This window comes from Sarcophilus harrisii, chromosome 2 (assembly GCF_902635505.1).
Source record: "Sarcophilus harrisii chromosome 2, mSarHar1.11, whole genome shotgun sequence".
NCBI lineage: Eukaryota > Metazoa > Chordata > Mammalia > Dasyuromorphia > Dasyuridae > Sarcophilus > Sarcophilus harrisii.
Genome location: NC_045427.1, coordinates 217,797,536 through 217,815,975, shown reverse-complemented (window position 1 = coordinate 217,815,975; position 18,440 = coordinate 217,797,536). Strand labels below are relative to the sequence as shown.

General features: G+C 36.1%; 1 protein-coding gene across 3 annotated transcripts in view; it reads right to left on the bottom strand.

Moving 5' to 3' along the window:
• LOC100931196 (bifunctional epoxide hydrolase 2) overlaps positions 1-18,440 on the bottom strand; it is a 102,106-nt gene that overhangs the window by 25,429 nt on the left and 58,237 nt on the right. For all 3 annotated transcript variants that reach the window (XM_031951460.1, XM_031951459.1, XM_031951458.1), the window contains 6 exons: positions 17,549-17,644; positions 15,969-16,047; positions 14,788-14,822; positions 10,188-10,214; positions 8,283-8,368; positions 1,656-1,767 (listed from right to left, as the gene is read on the bottom strand). In XM_031951460.1, the coding sequence (XP_031807320.1) occupies positions 1,656-1,767; positions 8,283-8,368; positions 10,188-10,214; positions 14,788-14,822; positions 15,969-16,047; positions 17,549-17,644 (435 nt within the window). The remainder of the gene's footprint in view (positions 1-1,655; positions 1,768-8,282; positions 8,369-10,187; positions 10,215-14,787; positions 14,823-15,968; positions 16,048-17,548; positions 17,645-18,440) is intronic.

Genomic DNA, 18,440 nt, shown 5'->3' with positions numbered 1-18,440 from the left:
CTGCCAGACCTAATGGAAGATGGGATTAAAAACTGGTCCAGGATGGGAAACCTTGATGGATCCAGCAGATTCAGAAGGATAATGACATGTTATGGGACTCCTGGAGGTACCTGGAGGGGAAGGTGTCAGACTTGGTCTGAGAAGGGAGTGCAGAGTAAGGTGAAGGATCTTTCCCTAAGCCATTCAGCCAAGGGATTTGAACCCCAAAGCCTCTTAGATCAGAGAGAAAGAACCAAGCACACACTAATGGTGTTAATTTGATTTAAGTCCTGTCCATCTGCCTTTCATTCAGGAGGAATCATGGCAATCAGATCAAATGAAATTAGCCTCAGTTTCAGACACTCACCCTAGGCAAGTCATTTCAACTCTGCCTCCTGCAGTTTCTTCATCTATAAAATGGGAATAGTAATAATAGAACCTACCTACTAGGGTGGTTTTGAGCATCAAATGTGTATATGATACAGCAATGTCATTGATAGATCTGTATCCCAGAGAAATAAATAAAAGGTAGGGGGAAGACCCATTTGTACAAACATATTTATAGCAGCTTTTTTTATGATAGTTGAGAATTGGAACACAAGGGAATGTTCTTCAATTGAGGAATGAATGAAAAAGTTGTGGAATATAATTGTAATGGGATATTACTGTGGCATTAGAAATGATAAGATGATTTCAAAAAACCTGGGAAAACATATATAAAATGACATAGAATAAAGTGAGAAGAGCCATGTACACAGAAACAATAATACTATATAATATTCGTCTGTGAATGACTTCACTATTCTCAGAAATACAATAATATGAACAATGATGAAGAACTCAAGATGAAAAATTCCATGTCCTACAGAGAAAGAACTGATGTCATCTAAATACAGCCTGAAGCATACTATTTTTCCATTTCTTTCTCTTCTTCCTTCCTTCCTTTCTTATTTTCTTCCCTCTCTCCCTTCCTCTCCTCTCTCCTTTCTTTCTTTCACAAAATAACCAATATGGAAATGTTTTACATGATTGCATGTGTATAACCTATATAAGATTGTTTACCTCTCTCTCAGGGAGAGGAAGGGATAGAATATGGAACTCAAAACTCTAAAATCAAGTGTTAAAATTTGTTTTTATATTTCATTGAAGAAAAAGTAAAATATTATTTTAAAAAATCTTTTCCCAATCTATTTTTCTAGACTGATTTGACATTATCCTCTCTCATGTTTCAGCAAATGAATCTACTTACTATTTTCCATAAATGGTGTACATTTTCTTTTTATTTCCATTTTTTAAGAATTTAAGAATTCCTAGCTCTCTTCAGGGGTCACTTAGCTACTATTCCCTACCCAAAGTCTTTTCTGATTCCCTAGTTGTCAATAATCTCTACTTCCCCAATTATTTTGTATTTATTTATGTATCTTGGCATTCTATCACCCCAACAGAATGTAAGCGAATTGAAGGCAGGGGCTATTTTATTCCCAGTATCCAGCATAATGATTTAAGGAATCACTCAAATTCTAGATCTCAGAACATTCAAGAGAAATAAAAAACTCTCTCTGACTCATGAAGCCAGAAAATACTAGCAAATAAAAGTATATGAAAAAGAGGAGGAATGGAAGAAAAAAAGGGAGAGAATTAATTGAGCATTATTGCTCCCAGGTTCTTCAACTTACTGGTTCTTGGAAGTAGAGCTGGTAATGAAAAATTGGGTTGGATTTGATCTTCTCTATAAAAGGCACAGCTGGATCTGCTGGAACGAAGGGTGTATTCAAACTGCCCACTGCCCTAGAAAACAAAAGAATCCTGGTGAACACTATGAGGATAATAATAATGCTAATGTTAATAAATGTCATTTGGATTTAATAATTCTAAAATAAAAGGAAAGATTAAGCTAAGGTTAAAAGCTTCAAAGTGGAAAACAGAAGTCATATTGAACCAAATGACTGACAGCAGCATTTAATACTACCTAGGTCTCCTCCAAGTAAAAGTATCAGGTGTAAAAATAGCAATCAATTTTTGAATATGTCCTGAGAGGACAATTGAGGCATTGAGGGCTTAAATGATTTGTCCAGGGTGATGCAGCTATTAAGCACCTGAGGAATTATTTGAGACCAGGTCTTCTGACTCCAAGTCTGGGGTCACAATACATTTAAAACCCCTATGCGTGACAGGTTTTAATGGTACAACCTTGAAATTGTAAAACAGATCTTTAAAGATTTGGAAGAAACCTAACAAAAACCTGCTTGATATCAACAAAATACAGGACCTGTTACCCAAAGGAAGCTGTTAAAGACTGATAGACTATCTTAGAATATATGAAAATCAAAACCTACAGAAATGCTCTTAGGATAAGCAGACATCACTTCACTGAGAAATAGTAAAAGCTGATAATAGGCACATCCCATGAGATTAAATGAAACCAAAAATGACTCACCTTCTAGTTGGAGCCCACAAAAGATTTAAGTGTGGTATCAAAGGATTCTCCACAGATGAAATCCACATGATTTTAGCCAAGAATATGGTGACAATGAAGCACCAAATATATGATTAATAATTTGAAATTTGTTTAGAGAAAAGGTGGATTTTATGATGTCAATTTAAGACCAAGTCATCACCATCAGAAATTATAAAAAAGTTGCCGGTAAGAATTCAGGACTCAGTAATCAATGGAGATTATGCAAAGAAACAGTGATAGGATAACACTGCTGTAAAACTTTAGGACTTCCTAAGTATCTTAGGAAAGCTAGATGGCACAGTGGATAGAGTAATGGATTGCAGTTAAAAAGATCTAAGAGATCTAAGCTAACTCACCACCTCTGTGACCCTGAAAAAGTCTTTTAATTCCTATTTATCGCCAAATAGGGATGCACTGGAGAAGGAAATACAAACCATGACAATACTTCTGCCCAAAAAACTCTATGGACACAGTCCATGAGTCATGAAGAGGAGGATACAACTGAACAATCAAACTACAAAAAAGCATCTAGAACAACATTACATGGTGCCTAGAACTGTCCATTAGAAGCACCCTGTCTTTCATGGACTTATATCACACTATAAACATAAGCCTCAGAATACTGGAGAACTCAGCCAATGAATTTTCTAATAAACCATACAATTGTCTTTTGCTATCATAGTCTGGATTAAAAGTCAAGAAAAATGTTTTTGATAGAAATTGTCATACCAAATACTCATCATTTTCAGGCTACATGGAAAAAAATTCAAAATAGACCCATAAATGGAGATGAAAATCATGTACAAAAAGGATGAGGCACATACTGTCCTTGTTATCCAGAAGTTATAAAGAGGATACTTTCAGTGTGCATGCAGAGGATGAGAGTCCATGCTAATGTTTTAATTCAACTACCAAAAAGCAGTTATTTTTTCTTATTCACTGTGCAAGAGTCTATAGAGCAATGAGTATTAAGGAATAATAACTATAACTACAGCACTGTTTCTATCAGAATCTAGTCAAAAGAGAAGAAAAAATTGGATAACAATAAAACAACAATAATGAACAATAATGAAAGAAGGTCCAGAGTCTCGAAGATGAAAATAATTCTTTGAAAATTAGAATTAGGCAAGGGGAAGTCAGTGAAGTTATGAGAGAGATAGATGTGAAATATCTCATTAAAAAATGGCAAATCTGGAAAACAGATCAAAAAGAGAAAATATAAGAATAATTGGGCTGCCAGAAAGTTGTGACCAAAAAGAGAACCTTGACACAATAATGTAGGAAATAATCCTACAAAATTGTCTGGAGTGATAGAACATGAGGAGAAAGTAGAAACAGAAAAAAAAATCCACTGATCACTATCTCAAAAAGATCCTTTGTGGAAAACACATAGGAATATTACTGCCAAATTTTAAAATTCTCAGATCAAAGAGAAAATTTTGTAAGAAACAAGAGAAAAAAAATCAAATAAGCTGGAGCTACAATTAGAATTGTACACGACTTATCAGCAGCTACAATAAAAGACTGCAGGCCTTGGAACCACATCTACAGACAAGCACAAGAACGAGGCCTAAGGTCAAAAATATCATATCCAGCAAAATATTTATAATTTTGAATGGCAAAAAATGGACATTCCATGAAATTGCAGATTTTCAGAACTTTTTATTAACCAAACCCAAACTTAACAAAAATTTAACACATAAGAGCCAATATAAGAACAATTTTAAGGACCTTAACATCAACAAACTGTTTAAACATGGATAAATTATTCATGTTTTTTACATGGTTAATATACAATTTGTGTTTAAGATTTGCATCAACAATAGGGTAAGCTCAAAAAAATCATCAGAGTAAAGATAAAAATTGTAATCATGTTATATAAATGAGGACAGAGTATGTATGAATAGACCCAAAGGCATTAGAAGGGGAGGAGGGCTTATAGTTCTGAAAAGCTAGACAACACTACATATATACTATGAAAAGTGTAGCATCCTCCAAAATCTATAAAGAAATAAGGGGGGACAGGTAGATAAGGAAGCAAAGGGTAAGATAAGAAGATAAGGGAGGGATCCCTGGGTGGGGGGAGGTTAAGTAATAATAAGCCAAGTCATGGAGCAGAATTTAATGAAAGAGTCATCAGGGATAGGTATATGTGTGTATATGTGTGAGTGTATATATGTATGTATATATCTACATATGTATACATAAATATATTTTTTCTTAACTGTAGCTTGCTTGGGGATAAGGGGGATGAAAGGGAGATATATATGTGTCTATGTGTATGTGTATGTATATATCTACATATGTACACATAAATATATCCTTTTTTAACTATAGCCTTCTTGAGGCTGAAGGAGGGGATAAATTGGGGAAAAAAATAAAGTTTTTAAAAGTACATATACAGTAGAGAACAAAAAAAACTATAACAAGTAAAGAAAAGATGGACATTTATGAATATAATTTCTTCTACTAATACATACACATATATATGTAAATATATATATATATATTCTTAAATTGATATTTGTTGTTATATATTTTGAATCCTCCCTGATCTTTGGCTGGGCACATGATAATGTTGTCTTTTCTTTTGTTCCATTTTTTTTTGTATTGCTTTTGTTTTTCTTTTTTCTTATTCTGTTTCTTTAAATGAAATAAATTTGGAAAATAAAATAGAGGAAACAGAGGCAAATACAGGTTAGTGACTTTCCTAGGATCACATAGCTAGTTAGTATGCGAGGCCAAATCTGAACTCAAGAAGATGAGTCTTCCTGCCTCCAGACTTGGTCCTCTATCCATTGTACCACTTAGCTGGCCCTTTTGTGCCACTTTTACTAATCTGTTAATTCTCCTTTCACAATTTTCTTGCATTACTCTAATTTCTTTTCCCAAATTTTCCTTTGCCACTCGTATGTCTCTTTAACTCTTCCAGGAATTCATGTTGGGTTTGTTTCCAATATCACATTTTTTTGAAGCTTTGCTTATAGCTGTTTTCATGTTGTTTTCTTCCTGAGTTTTGTCTTGATCTTCCCTGCCAATGTAGTAGCTTTTTATGGTGAAATTATTTTTCTGTTTGTTCATTTATCCAATTTCTTGACTTTGAACTTCATGTTGAGGTTGGACTTTGCTCATCTCGGGGTGGGAAGACATTGTGCCAAGTTTTAGACTTTTTGTGCTGTTATTTTCAGAGCTAATTCTGGGAGTTTGCAAGTTTTCTGATGCTTCCAAGGTGGTGTGATCTGGGGAGAAGTATGGTTGTGGCTCTTCTGGTCTATTCCCTGGTATTACCCAGGAAGGGCTCCTACTCTTCCTGAGGCTGCAGGTGCTAGTGTTCCTCTCCCCATAGAACTTTGACCAGGACTTCTGCTCCCTTCTGACTGATTAGAAATGTTCCTCTCCACCCTGGAACTTTGAACTAGAACTAGGTATGAGCAATAAAATTGCCAATTAGTGCCAAGCACCCAATGTTATCAAAAGGTTCTCTATCTTTGGGCTAAGAGCTTTGGAAGTTACTAGAGCTGCTTTCACAGCTATCTCCAAGACCCCCTGCTTGTGTTGCTGCCCTGCTTTAGGCAGGCTCCCACTTCTGTGTCATACATCTCCTGAATTATTTAGACTTGGAAAAATGACTCACCCAGATGTTATTTTGGCTCTGCCACTCCACAATTCTATTTGAGGAATTATTTTAAAGTTGCTTGAAGGAGAATGTGGAGAGAGTACAGCTAGGTTGTAACCTGTATTCCACCATCTTGGCTCTGCCTTCTTTTTAAGTCTGTTCTAGAATCAAAATGCTTTGGTTCTATGTTTCCCAACCCAGACGTTCCAACATTTGGCACATACTACCCCAGGATTCTATAGCCTGCAAATTCCCAAATACATTGGCATCCCAGAACTGGTTACAATAATACCAAAAAAAAATAATTAAACAAAATTGTCCTGAAATGTTAGAACAAGAGGGGGAAGTAGAAATAGAAAAACTCCAAGAATATTATTGCTAAATTTTGAATTTATATCTAAAAGAAAATTTTACAGGCAACAACATCAATAAAAAGTTCAAATACAACGGAGCTACAATCAGAATCACATAAGACTTATCAACAGCTACAATTAAAGACCACAAGTCTTGGAATACTATAAATCAAAGATTTAAAGAACTAGGGTTGTGCCCCAAAATATTATATCCAGAAAAATTAAGTACAATACTGAATGATAAAAGTAAACATTCAATGAATTGTCAAATTTTCAGGATTTTGTTGTAAACACACCTGAATTTAATTTAAAAAATGACATATAAGAGTCAACATCAAAGACTAATTATAAGAAACTCTGAGGACAAACTGTTCATGTTTTATACATGGAAATGTAAACCATATGTCTAAGATTGTCATTAGTAATTGGATACTTCAAAACAAAGACTGGGGCAGAGCTGAGTTATGATAAGAGTCTAAAAAGTAAAACCATATAAGAAAAAAATAGTAATTATGCTATATGAATAAGTTGCAAGAGCAAGAATTGACACAAAGGAATTAGATGGGGGAAGAGAGCGGGAAGCTCTGAAATTCTATTCACAATGGGAATGGGTTAAAAAGCACACAGCAAAAACAAAAAAAAAAATCTACAAGGAAGCAAAGAAAAAGATGGAGAATTATGAATACAATACTTTCTATTATTATATATGAATAATAAATATATATTATTTATATACAGAGAATAAATATATATCATATTTCTTGAAATGGAAATATATTTTTACATATTTTGAATTATCCCTTACATTCTGATACGCACTTGAAAATGCTTTCCTCCCATTATTCTGTCTTTTTCTTTCTAATTTTGCATTTAAAATTTAATTATATACTTAAAATGTTGTTTAAATAATGAAATAAAAACATGTTGATAATATTAATGTGTGGTTTTCTATGTCAATATGTAACTTTAAGGATATTTAGGTATGGTTTAGTGGTCTTTGTTTCTTTTTCAGTTTGAAACCACTAATAATAATAGGAAATTGTTCTGCTGCTAAGAGCCTTAAAGAGCTTTCTAGGACACTGAAGGTTCAATGACCCCTTGAATACAAGTGACACATTGAAAATGAGATCTCTTTCTATATCTTTTTCAATGTACATGTTCTTTCTTCTCAAGTTTTTCAAGGGCAGCATTATTTTTATGTTTTTGAATACCCAGAACTTGTTACAGTGCCTGGCAAATAGTATGTGTTCAATAAATGCTTATTGAATTGAAAAGAAATATATGTGTGTATGTGCAGTGCTCACACATGCATGCACATACACATATACTCATAGATATACACATACATGTAAAATTATATCCCCTATTCCTTTTTTAATCATCAAGCTCCATTACAGCTTTCTTTCTCTGTCCCTTAGAATCCTAAAAACTTTCAAGGACCAGCTCAAATCCACTTCCATGAGTATATCACTGATTACATCCAATCCATTATATATACACATATATGTATGTATGTATCTCTGTTGGTATGAAGAATAATAATTACAGTCTCTTCTCAGATTTTAGATTTTATGTAAGCCAGATTTGGGAATAGGGGAGAGGAGAGATGTTGCCCCTATTCAGAACAATTAAGCCATCCTTTTTAATATATTAATAAGATTATATCCTACCCTACCACATATTTCTAACATTGGGAATTTCAGAAATTTGATCATAAGTGAAACTATATTTAAAAATTTAGTTATAAAAGAGTTCTAAGAAATTATATAATTTAATCTTCACATTTTATAGCTTAAAACGTTGAAGACCAGAAAAGGGTGCTCTTTCCACCCCCTGCTGGCTCCATCCCACTCCACTGTATATGTTCTTTAGTTACCTTATTCTCTCTGGATAGAAGAAAGCCATGCACCACACCACACTACCACCCCAGTCATGGCCAATGAACACTGCCTGAGAAATGCCCTGGAGAATAGAAACATGCATGAAATGAGGTCTGAAAGAGAGAATGGGCCAGCAAAATTACAGCTCCCAGGCTCTAAAGAACAAGAATTCTTGCTAAAAAGAGGTTCCGTAATAGAGATCACTACTGTTCAGTGATCTTTTTATTTATCTCTCTTCAATTTCCTAAAATAATCCTCATTAACAGCTATTGCACACCTTGATTCTCCTCCAGAATCAACTTTCTTCATCTTTTCTCCTCTCTACTGTAAAACCTCTCTGATGCTGATACCCACCTATTTTCTAATCCATTTTAATTCAAAGGGTGTTAACCCAAAACTTTCCTAAAAAGTCCTTCCTGTCTCTTGTTCCTGTTTGTTTTCAGTTCTTCACGAACTTTGCTCTCTCAGTTAACCGCCCCCTGGTATCTTTCACCTGTCACCATTGGCTTCTTCTATCTTTCTTTCAAATTTGAAGATTCTCCCACTAAGTTTCCACTTGACAATTCTGAACCGCTGAGGCTCTCATTCCATTTCCCACCTTTGAAATTTTTTGAACAAGTGGTCTGTATTCACTGCCTTATCTATGATACCTTAACACTCTTGGTTTAACTTAACAGAATATTAACTCAAGAGCAGGTATTATTTTTTCTCTTGGTATGCCCAGCACAGTGCCTGACACATAGCAAACATTTAATAAATGCCTCTTGAATGATCAATAATTTGGCTTCATGCCAACCATACTTCTGGAAACTTCAGACCTTTCAGAAGGTTATCAACAATCACCTAATAATCACTAAATCCAAACAGCAACCTTTTATTTTTTTCATTTCTTACTCTTCTTGATCTCTTTATCACTGAATATTCCTCAATCCCTGTAGTATCTTTTGTAAACTTCTGGTTTCAAAGAAACCTGAGAAAACTTATATGAACTGATGCATTGCAAAGTGAGAAGAACCAGGAAAACGATTTCTATAATAAGATTGTAAACACAACTTTGAAAGACTTAAACATTCTGATCAATGCAATGACCATTATTCCAGAAAACCAATCAATAACATAATTTGCTACCCATCCCCTGATGAAGGGATGATGGGCTCAAAATGGAGAGAGAGAGAAACACATTTTTAGAATGGCCAATGTAGGGATTTGTTTTCCTAGACACTGAATATAGGTTATGAGGTGATTTTTTTTCCTTTTTTTTTCTCAATGGGATGAAAGAGAGATAATGAGTGCTTGCTAATTTAAAGGAAAAAAAAATTAAGAAAAACTTTCTCTTTAGCTTCTACACCACGTTGTTCTGGTTTTTTTTTAAATCACTAGGACCACTGATTTTTTCTTCTCTCTGCTTTTGTTTTCTTCATAATCGAAATGTACCTTAAAAGGCTCCCTAGATTTAGGCATTTCACTTCTCTTTTTAACAATCATTTCCTTGGAGGTTCCAGCTGCTCTGATTACTTGATGTATAATTAATATGTAGTTAACTCTATATTTCCCAGCCCTGACCCTGGAAATGGTATGGGAATTAGAACCAGCTTCTTACTGCCTATATCATCTTTAATAAGTTATTCAATCTCAGTGGGTCTCAGTTTCCTTATCTCTAAAGTGTGATACTTGGACTCAAAAATCTCCAAAATATCTTCCAGCTCTAAATCCATCATTCTATCACCTATTTCTTTTCCCACCACCTGCTTCCATCATCCTCAGGAAATACCTTTCTCCTTCCTTTCTCTGCCCCTTAAAACCCTAGCTGCCTTTCAAGTTCTACCTCAAATCACTTCCATGAATGCTTCACTGATTATTTCCACTCAAAAGTGACAGGCCCAAGGTTGAGAATTCCTTACCAACTTATCCAGGAAAGTAATCAACTCCTAAGGAAGAAAAAAATAAGAAGAGTTAGAAATGTACTCTCAATATCTCAACAGGCTGTTTATCTTCACTCAGATATTTATTTTTGGAATTCTAATTTTAGAATCTGGATATTAGACAATATCCAGAACCCAGGAAACATGACTCTAACCTTTCCCTTCTCCTTCTTCCACAGGGATAACAATAACAGTAACATAAATACTTTTATTTAACTGAAAAAGGCAGTTCTTTAATTCACCTTGCAAGACTGTATAGAAGATTGACTTTAAAAGAATAATAATAAGAAGGCACACATCTCAAGAGAATTTAAATTTAAACATTGAAATAAATGAGAAAAATGAGCTACTGATAAAAATAATTTCAGAGGGAAAATACTAACTAGAATTTTTAAGTCTGCGAAGTAATTTACAGATATTTTTTGTCCTGCCGCAATTTCTTTAGTACATTTTTTGTATCTTTCTTGTGTGTGTTTTTTGTTATATGTGTTAGTCCTGTTCTTTTGTTATATCATAAACTTTTCCAAGATAGAGCTCATACCATCCATCTGCTGCATTTCAAATTTTCCCTACTTTGAATATTTCCTTTCATCTAATTCACTCTCTCATTTAGGGACTGTTGTCATTACTAGCAAAAGTCAAAAGGCTTGACAAGAGAGTTCCCTTAAACTCTTGTATCTCTCCTATATTCAGTCAATAAACTTTTATTAAGCACCTACTACATGCAGTCATTGTGCTAAGGATTAAGGATATAAAGAAAGGCAAAAATAGCTCCCACTCTCAAGAAAATCATAATTAAATCCATAATCACAATTGCACGTGGAGAAACCGCATGTAAACAATTCTGTATGTACAAGATATATTCAGTGGAAACTGAAGGTAATGCAAGTGTCTTAAGGGCAAGGATTTTTATTTTATTTTATTTTCTATCTTCAGTGCCTCACACTTAATTTAAGCATTAACAAATGCTTCTAGGATTATCACAGAAACACAGAATTTCATCATTGAAAATAACCCTGACAACCATCTCATCCAATTCATATTTGAAAACAGAATCCCCGGTGCAACATAAACAGCAATTGATCGTCCAGTTTCTTATGGAAAACTTCTCATGAGGGAAAATCCACAAACTCCTGAGATCATGCTTTCCCAAAAGTATTTCCTGACTTCAAAAGGAAATTTTCTTCATTGCAACTATTACCCACAAGTTCTGATTCTGTCCTCTGGGGTCAAACAGATAATAATTGAGCCCCTTACCTGCATACATAGTCCTTCAAATAGTTGAAGATAGCTATTTTGCTCTACCAGGATCTATTCTTCTGAAGGTTAAGCCTTCCTAGTTCCTTCAAATGATTAAGATATGATCATGATTTTAAGACCCTCGATATCTTAGTTGCCTTCCTCTAGATATTTTGGGGCTTACTAATGTCACTCCAAAAATTGCTACTCAATATGGAACTCAGTATCTCAGATGTATTCTAATGAAAGTTAATTGACTGGTTGGTTGTGGTCCTTTGTTCTCCAAGAAGACCAAAATGACCTTACTTTATTGGAGTGAAGGTACACTGTGTCTGAGTGTGACTGATCATCAGACCATCATGAGCTCAGAAGGTTCTACCACATGCTGAGCACAAATAGTCCACATGAACATTTGGAATGAAGATGTCTCTAAATATATGTATCTCATTTTTTTTGGAATTAATACAGTTCTGCTTTGCTTTTTATGTGGGCATGCCATTGTGGGCAATCCCTTACCAGTGTCTCCCATATTATTTAATTGATACTGAAGTTCTTCAGCAAGAACTTGAGAGTGTCTTTGTATTGCTTATACTAACCTCCGTGGGAGTGTTTGCTTTGTGTGAATTCTATGCAAAATAATCTTTTAGATAAACATACATTTAGCATTTAAACAACATGGCCAGCCCACTGAAGTTTGCTTTTTGCATAGAACTTGAATGCTTGGACAGCTCAGCTTGAGAAAGGATCTCAGTATCTGGTACCTTACCTTGCCAGGTGATCTTCAGAATTTTTCTAAGACAATGCAAATGGAAGAAACCCAGTTTCCTGGCATGGTCCTGGTATGCTGTCCAGGTTTCACAGACATACAACAATAAGGTCAGCACAATAGCTCTGTGAACCTTCAGTCTGGTAGAAAGCCCAATCCCTTTTCTCTCACATTTTCCTTTGGAGCCTCCCAAACACTGAGTTAGTTCTGGCAAGATAGGCGGCAATTTCATCACTGATGCACATACATCCCTGGAAAGTATACTGCCAAGGTAAATTTTAATTTAACCATCCATCTTTGGATGGTTTGGTGCTGGCTAGTAGAGCATCTGTATTTTCTTGATGTAAATTGTTAGACCAAAATTAGCACAAGCAGCAGAAAGTCAATCCATACTTTGTTGCATCTCAGCCCAAGAGGACGCACTGAGTGCACAATCATTTATCAACAAACAAGCACCAATTTTCCCTCCACTATAGTTTTTATTTGTAATCTTTTCAAGATAAATAATTTACCATCAGTGCAGTGGGTGTTGACTTGGATGGTGCTTTTGTTTTTGCAGAAAGTATCTGATAACATTGCTGAAAACATTATGGTAAAAGCCTGGGAACAAGCTCACAGCCCTGCTTCACTCCACTGGTGAGTGGGAAAGCTCAAGAGTATCATTCAATATCCAGAACCCAGGAAAGCATACAGTTATGGAATTGATGTACAATGTTGATGAACTTCACTGGGCACTCAAATTTTTCCATAATTTCCCATAAGTCTTCAGATAGTATCAAAAGACCTTCAGATCAATACACTGTGTACAGATCTCTGTTCTGCTCCTGGCATTTCTCCCAGAATTGTTAGGTAGCAAACACCATACTGACCATTCTTATGTCCTTTTTGAAGAAGCCACACTTGATCTCAGATAGGTGATCAACTTTCAGGTGAAGGACCGGGCTATTAAGAAAGCCTGGCAAATATTTTCCCATCAATAACTGAGAGAGTGACCCCCACAACTGTGATTGTCACAAGACAATCTATTTGCCTTACCTTTATAGAGATGGACAAGGGAAGCAACCTTGATCTCTAAGCATTCCACAACACCTGCTTCAGCTGCCTTTGTGGCCACTAAAACAAATTCTTTTCGTCTATCCAGTCTGCTATGCTAAGTCTTTACAAGCTTGTAGTAGACACCCTTCTAACTCACTGAATGATCTAAGACTCTTAGGTTACTCTCAATTTGGCCTAGCCCATTGGCCAAAATAGTTTACCAGAATGTGGGCACTGTGAATTTCACAGAGTGAATTAGGTGGACACCAAACATGGAAAGTAGTCTTGAAAAAGGTTCAGCAGCAGAGATACACAGACTACACCTTTGTAATCAAACGAGAGTACAGAGGTATGGCCATTTCTCTAGTTCTGGACCATATGCAACAAACAAAGGGAAGAAGAGAAGGGAAGGGCTCAGATGAAAGGAAAAAGAAATTCCAAACCTAGACTAGTCCCTGCCCTTAAGGAGCTAACATTCTAATAGAGAAACCAGTTCTGAATCCAACTAGCCATCACAGTGACTAATCCATCTCTCTCCATTATTTCCACAAAAACAGTAAGAGATACTTTATCAAATGCCTTACAAACTCCCCAAATCTGTCAGATAATTACTCAGGCAAAAGAAGAAGTAAAGTTAGTTTGGTATCACCAATTCCTTGCCTTCCTTTTCAAGATGCCAACTAACCATCTCATACATAATAAATTCTACAATTTTGCAGAAATCAAAGCCAAGATCACAGGCCACTGCGAGTACTTGCTCCTCCTTTTAGGAAAGTAGTACATCTGCCCTTTTCTGATCCTTTGGTTTTCTTTCCCATTCTCCATTCTCTTTCATACATCACTGACAGTGGTTTAACAGCCACATGTATGGATTCTCTCCTTCCCTAATGAATAATACAGTATTTCATCTGAGCCAAGAGACTAGTAGTGATAAAGTACCACTAGGTATTCTCTCATCGTCTCCTTAGGTGTCACAGATAACAATTCCAGATTATCTCTACACAATTAGAAGGAATAAGGGAATCTTGGGATAGTTGGATAGTACTGTAGATATAGCACTAGATCTAGAGTCAGGAGGATCTAAATTCAAATCTGTTCTTAGACACATGAGATCATTAGCTGTAGACCCTGGACAAGTCACTTAACACTGACTGCCTTGCCAAAAAACACAACAAAACAAAATACTTTGAATCAAGGAGACTCCACTGGATATTTCTTCATTTTCACCATCCAAATAACCATTTAGATTGGAATGTCATACACAGTTTCAACAGACGTTGCTAATTAGCTGCCCAGCTGGTCTGCTGAAGAAAAAGGCCAAAAGGACTGACTCTTCATGCCTTTTGAGGCTTGGTACCCAAGCAATTTCCATATTTCAACATTATACTGAGAAGGCAGATTAGGTAACTAAACTAAAGATGAAGAGGTTTAGAAAAACAAATCTCTGCTTTTCCAGGAGGAAATTTAATTAGACTTCAGAAGGCTGTCTGCATTAGTGAAACAGGATTGAAAAAATCTTGCCAAATTGTACTTCCTTACCTTACATATGACTTCCAGGGAATATTCTTCTATTTCTGTAGAAAAGAAAGAAAAAAATTAATTTCTATCATGTAATTTATTAAAATCTATTCTGAACTTCCCAGATGCTCATGTGTCAAGCTCCTCTCTGGACCTATTCCAGAGGCAGTGATAGTCACTCAATCTTCACTACAACATATAAGGAATGACCAAATGCTAGCAACAATAATACCTAAGATTTACATATATATATATATGTATATATGTATGTATGTATATATTATGTCATATATTGTATTTATATAACGCTTTAAAGACTATGTGCTTCATACATATCTCATTATCTCATGCTATTATCCCCACTTTACTTATGAAGAAACTAAGAATGTCCATGTCCAGGTAGCTTCAAACCAAAGACAGGAAAATCTATAACTTGATAAAGGAGTAGATTTAATCTAGTTAAACTATACACAGCAGGATCCATGAAGAAAGGGGCTTTGGGGATGCAGGTACATTTCTGATTCAAGGTTGATACCAAGTATCAGAAGCAGTTCTTGAATGCAGATCCTCTGACTCAAGAGCCAGTGTTGTTTCCATAACACCAAGTTGCTTGCTTACTACATCAGGATTTGAAAAGATTGAGTTATTACATTCATGTCTGACACACTGTGACTCATTTGGGATTTTCTTGGCAAACATACTGCAGTGGTTTGTCACTTCCTTCTCCAGCTCATTTTACAGATGAGGAAACTGAGGCAAAAAGGGATAAGTAACTTGCCCAAGGTCACACAGCTAGAGCATGTCTGAGGCTGGATTTTATCTCATGAAGATAAGTCTTCCTGAATCTAAGACCAGTGTTCTATCCACTGCACCACCTAGCTGCCCTAGAGGTCAACTATTCTGACTTTTACAATTGAAAACTGAGAGACAGTGAAGTTCAGAGAGGATGAGATGATGTACTTCCAGGTCATACTCTTAGTAAGTGGTGGATCTAGACTTGAAACTTAGTCCCCTGACTTCCAATGCTGGATAGAGTTTACCCAGAACAAATTAGGAAAGCTGGAAAGTACTTAAGATGAATAAAGGAATTATATACTTAGAAAGGAGAAAGGAAGAAAACAAACTTTTATTAAGTATCTATCATATGCCAATGTTCTTACAAATATTATTTCATTTGATAAACCCTATCAAAATGAACTCACCATGGGGGGCACAAGAATCGCCATAGCCCTTCATATCTGGAACAATAACCCGGTAGCCTGCTTCTGCTAGAGCTGGGATCTAAAGAATGAGATGAGGCATTTATTAATCCACAAAATGAGCTAGAGAAGGAAATAGCAAACCACTCCAATATTTTTGCCAAGAAAACTCCAAATGGGTCACAAAGTGGTGGACATGCCTGAAACAACTGAACAACAATGATAATGTGTGCTATGCTTGTGTGTGTATTAGTGTGTGTATATATATACTTGTATACATATATGTACACACATGTAATGATAAGATGTACAACTATGCCATGATATAGATAGTGTTAGTAACTGTATCTCTATTTTGTAAGTGATTAAACTGAGGATCAGAGAATTTAAATGATTCTTACAGTGTTATATATAGCTAGTAAGTAGCAAATATCCTGACCCTCAAATCATACGTTCTTTTCAATATATCTTGAAAGATAGGGTGTCTAGTGGAAATGTCCAGTGAAAGGCAAAGATACAGTACTGGATCTCACATCAGGGCTGGAAATATAAGTGAGAAGATATTTCAGCACTGAAATGATTAGGATGGACTACTTATAGAAAGCAGTTTTTATTATTTTGGAGTAGTTGCTTTTTCCATTTACATTGTTATCATCCTTGTATATATTGTTTTCCTGGTTCTGCTTACTTCACTTTGTATTTTGTATGTGTCCATGTAAGTCTTCCCATGTTTCTCTGTATTCAATATATTTATGAAGAAAAGGAAAAGTAGAGGGCCAAGAACTGAGTACTCAAGAACATTCAAAAGCTGGGGCTGTCTGCAGAACAGGAACAAATGACTGGAAGAGGGAACATTAAGTAAGAATAATCAAACAGAGAAGAGAATACATCATATCTCAGAATCCTCTGGCGCAGGAAGGACTCTATGGGTGAAGAACAAAGGGGACATTCTATCTGTCCACATCTCTCCTCTCAGGCAGAGTCACCAAGAAGAGCTTCCTGATATAAAGTCACACATACAACCTCATCCATGTTTTATTTTTAGATTATATTGAATGGTGCAGAGGTAAGTTGTGAAGGAAATTATATTGTTTAGTCCTAGGTTGTTGCTGTTATGAGTCAAGACCCCCAAATTCTTATCTAACTCCCCAAATATAAGGAAAGAAAGGTCCTTTCCTTACACCAGAGAAAGCAGTCCTTCGGGTCCCCATATCCTATGTGCTGAAAACTCCTTCTTTCCTTCTGCCACCTCTGATGTGGCCTGGAATCATTACTCCTAATGTGTTCTGACCAATCTGTGCTCTAGTAGGTTAATAATAAAGGGACTAGGAGATCACCCACAGGAAAAAAAAAACTAGATCGAAACTAGGATGACAACTCTTTCTTCCTGAGTAACATATGGGGATCCAGGGTTCTGAAGGAGGACAGCATTCTAAATGAGGAGCAGGCTTAATATTCTAGGACATGGATGAACACCATCATTGGTTGTGTAGAGATGAATGTTCCTCCTATCTGATTTATGCTAATCACTTTCTTTCCTTTTTTATATATTGGGTGAGGAATCAACGTGAGCTGAGACTTACCTGATACCTCCAAGAGAACCAGCTTTCAGGAAAGCCATGGCAGAGAATCACAACAGGCCCAGAGCCCATCTCCACAAAATGCAGCTGGACACCAGGCTGTGTGAGAGACAGGAAGGCCGTGGCTAACAAGTTCTTAGTATGGACAATGGATGCTCACTAGAGGTGTAGCCCCCACATTCTCAGTTCACTGCTGGCCATCCATGTGTTCTAGCAGACACACATTCTCTCTTCCCATCTTTCTTTCCAGTTCTGTACATATACTAGATATTTAAAGTGGGAAGAAGAGAGAGTAGGAAAGAGGAAGAAAGGGAGAAAGAGAAAAGAGGGAGGGAAAGGGCAAGACAGAAGAGAGAGGGGAAGGAAGAGGGAGAGAGGAAAATAGGTAGGAAAGAAAGAATAGGGGAAAGGGAGAGAAGATGGAGACAGAAAGAGGGAAAAAGGAGGGAAGAAAGAGAAGAATGAATGTAAGGAGACAGAGGGGAAGAGGGCAAGAGAGGGAGGAAGACTAGAGAGTGAAACAGAAAGAGAGGGATGAGAAGAAAGGGGGAGAGACAAAAATAGAGAAGACAGTGACAGAAGGGAGAAGAGAGAAAAGGTAAATGAGGGAGAGATAAGAAAAGAGAGAGGGGATAGAGGAAGAAAGGAGAGAGGGAATTATAAGGAGAGGGGAAAGAAGGAGAGAAAGAGAAAGAAGAGGGAGAAGAGAGCATCTGAGTGGAAGAGGGGAGAAAAAGAAAGGAGGAAACAAAGGGAAGGAAAGAGAAAATAGAAAGAAGATGGAGGGGGAGAGGAAGAAAAGAGGCAAAAAGAGAAGAAAAAGAGCAAGAAGGAAAGAAGGACTTTGAAGGTCACCTAGTTCACTTTTCATTTTATAGGATATTGAGACCCAGAG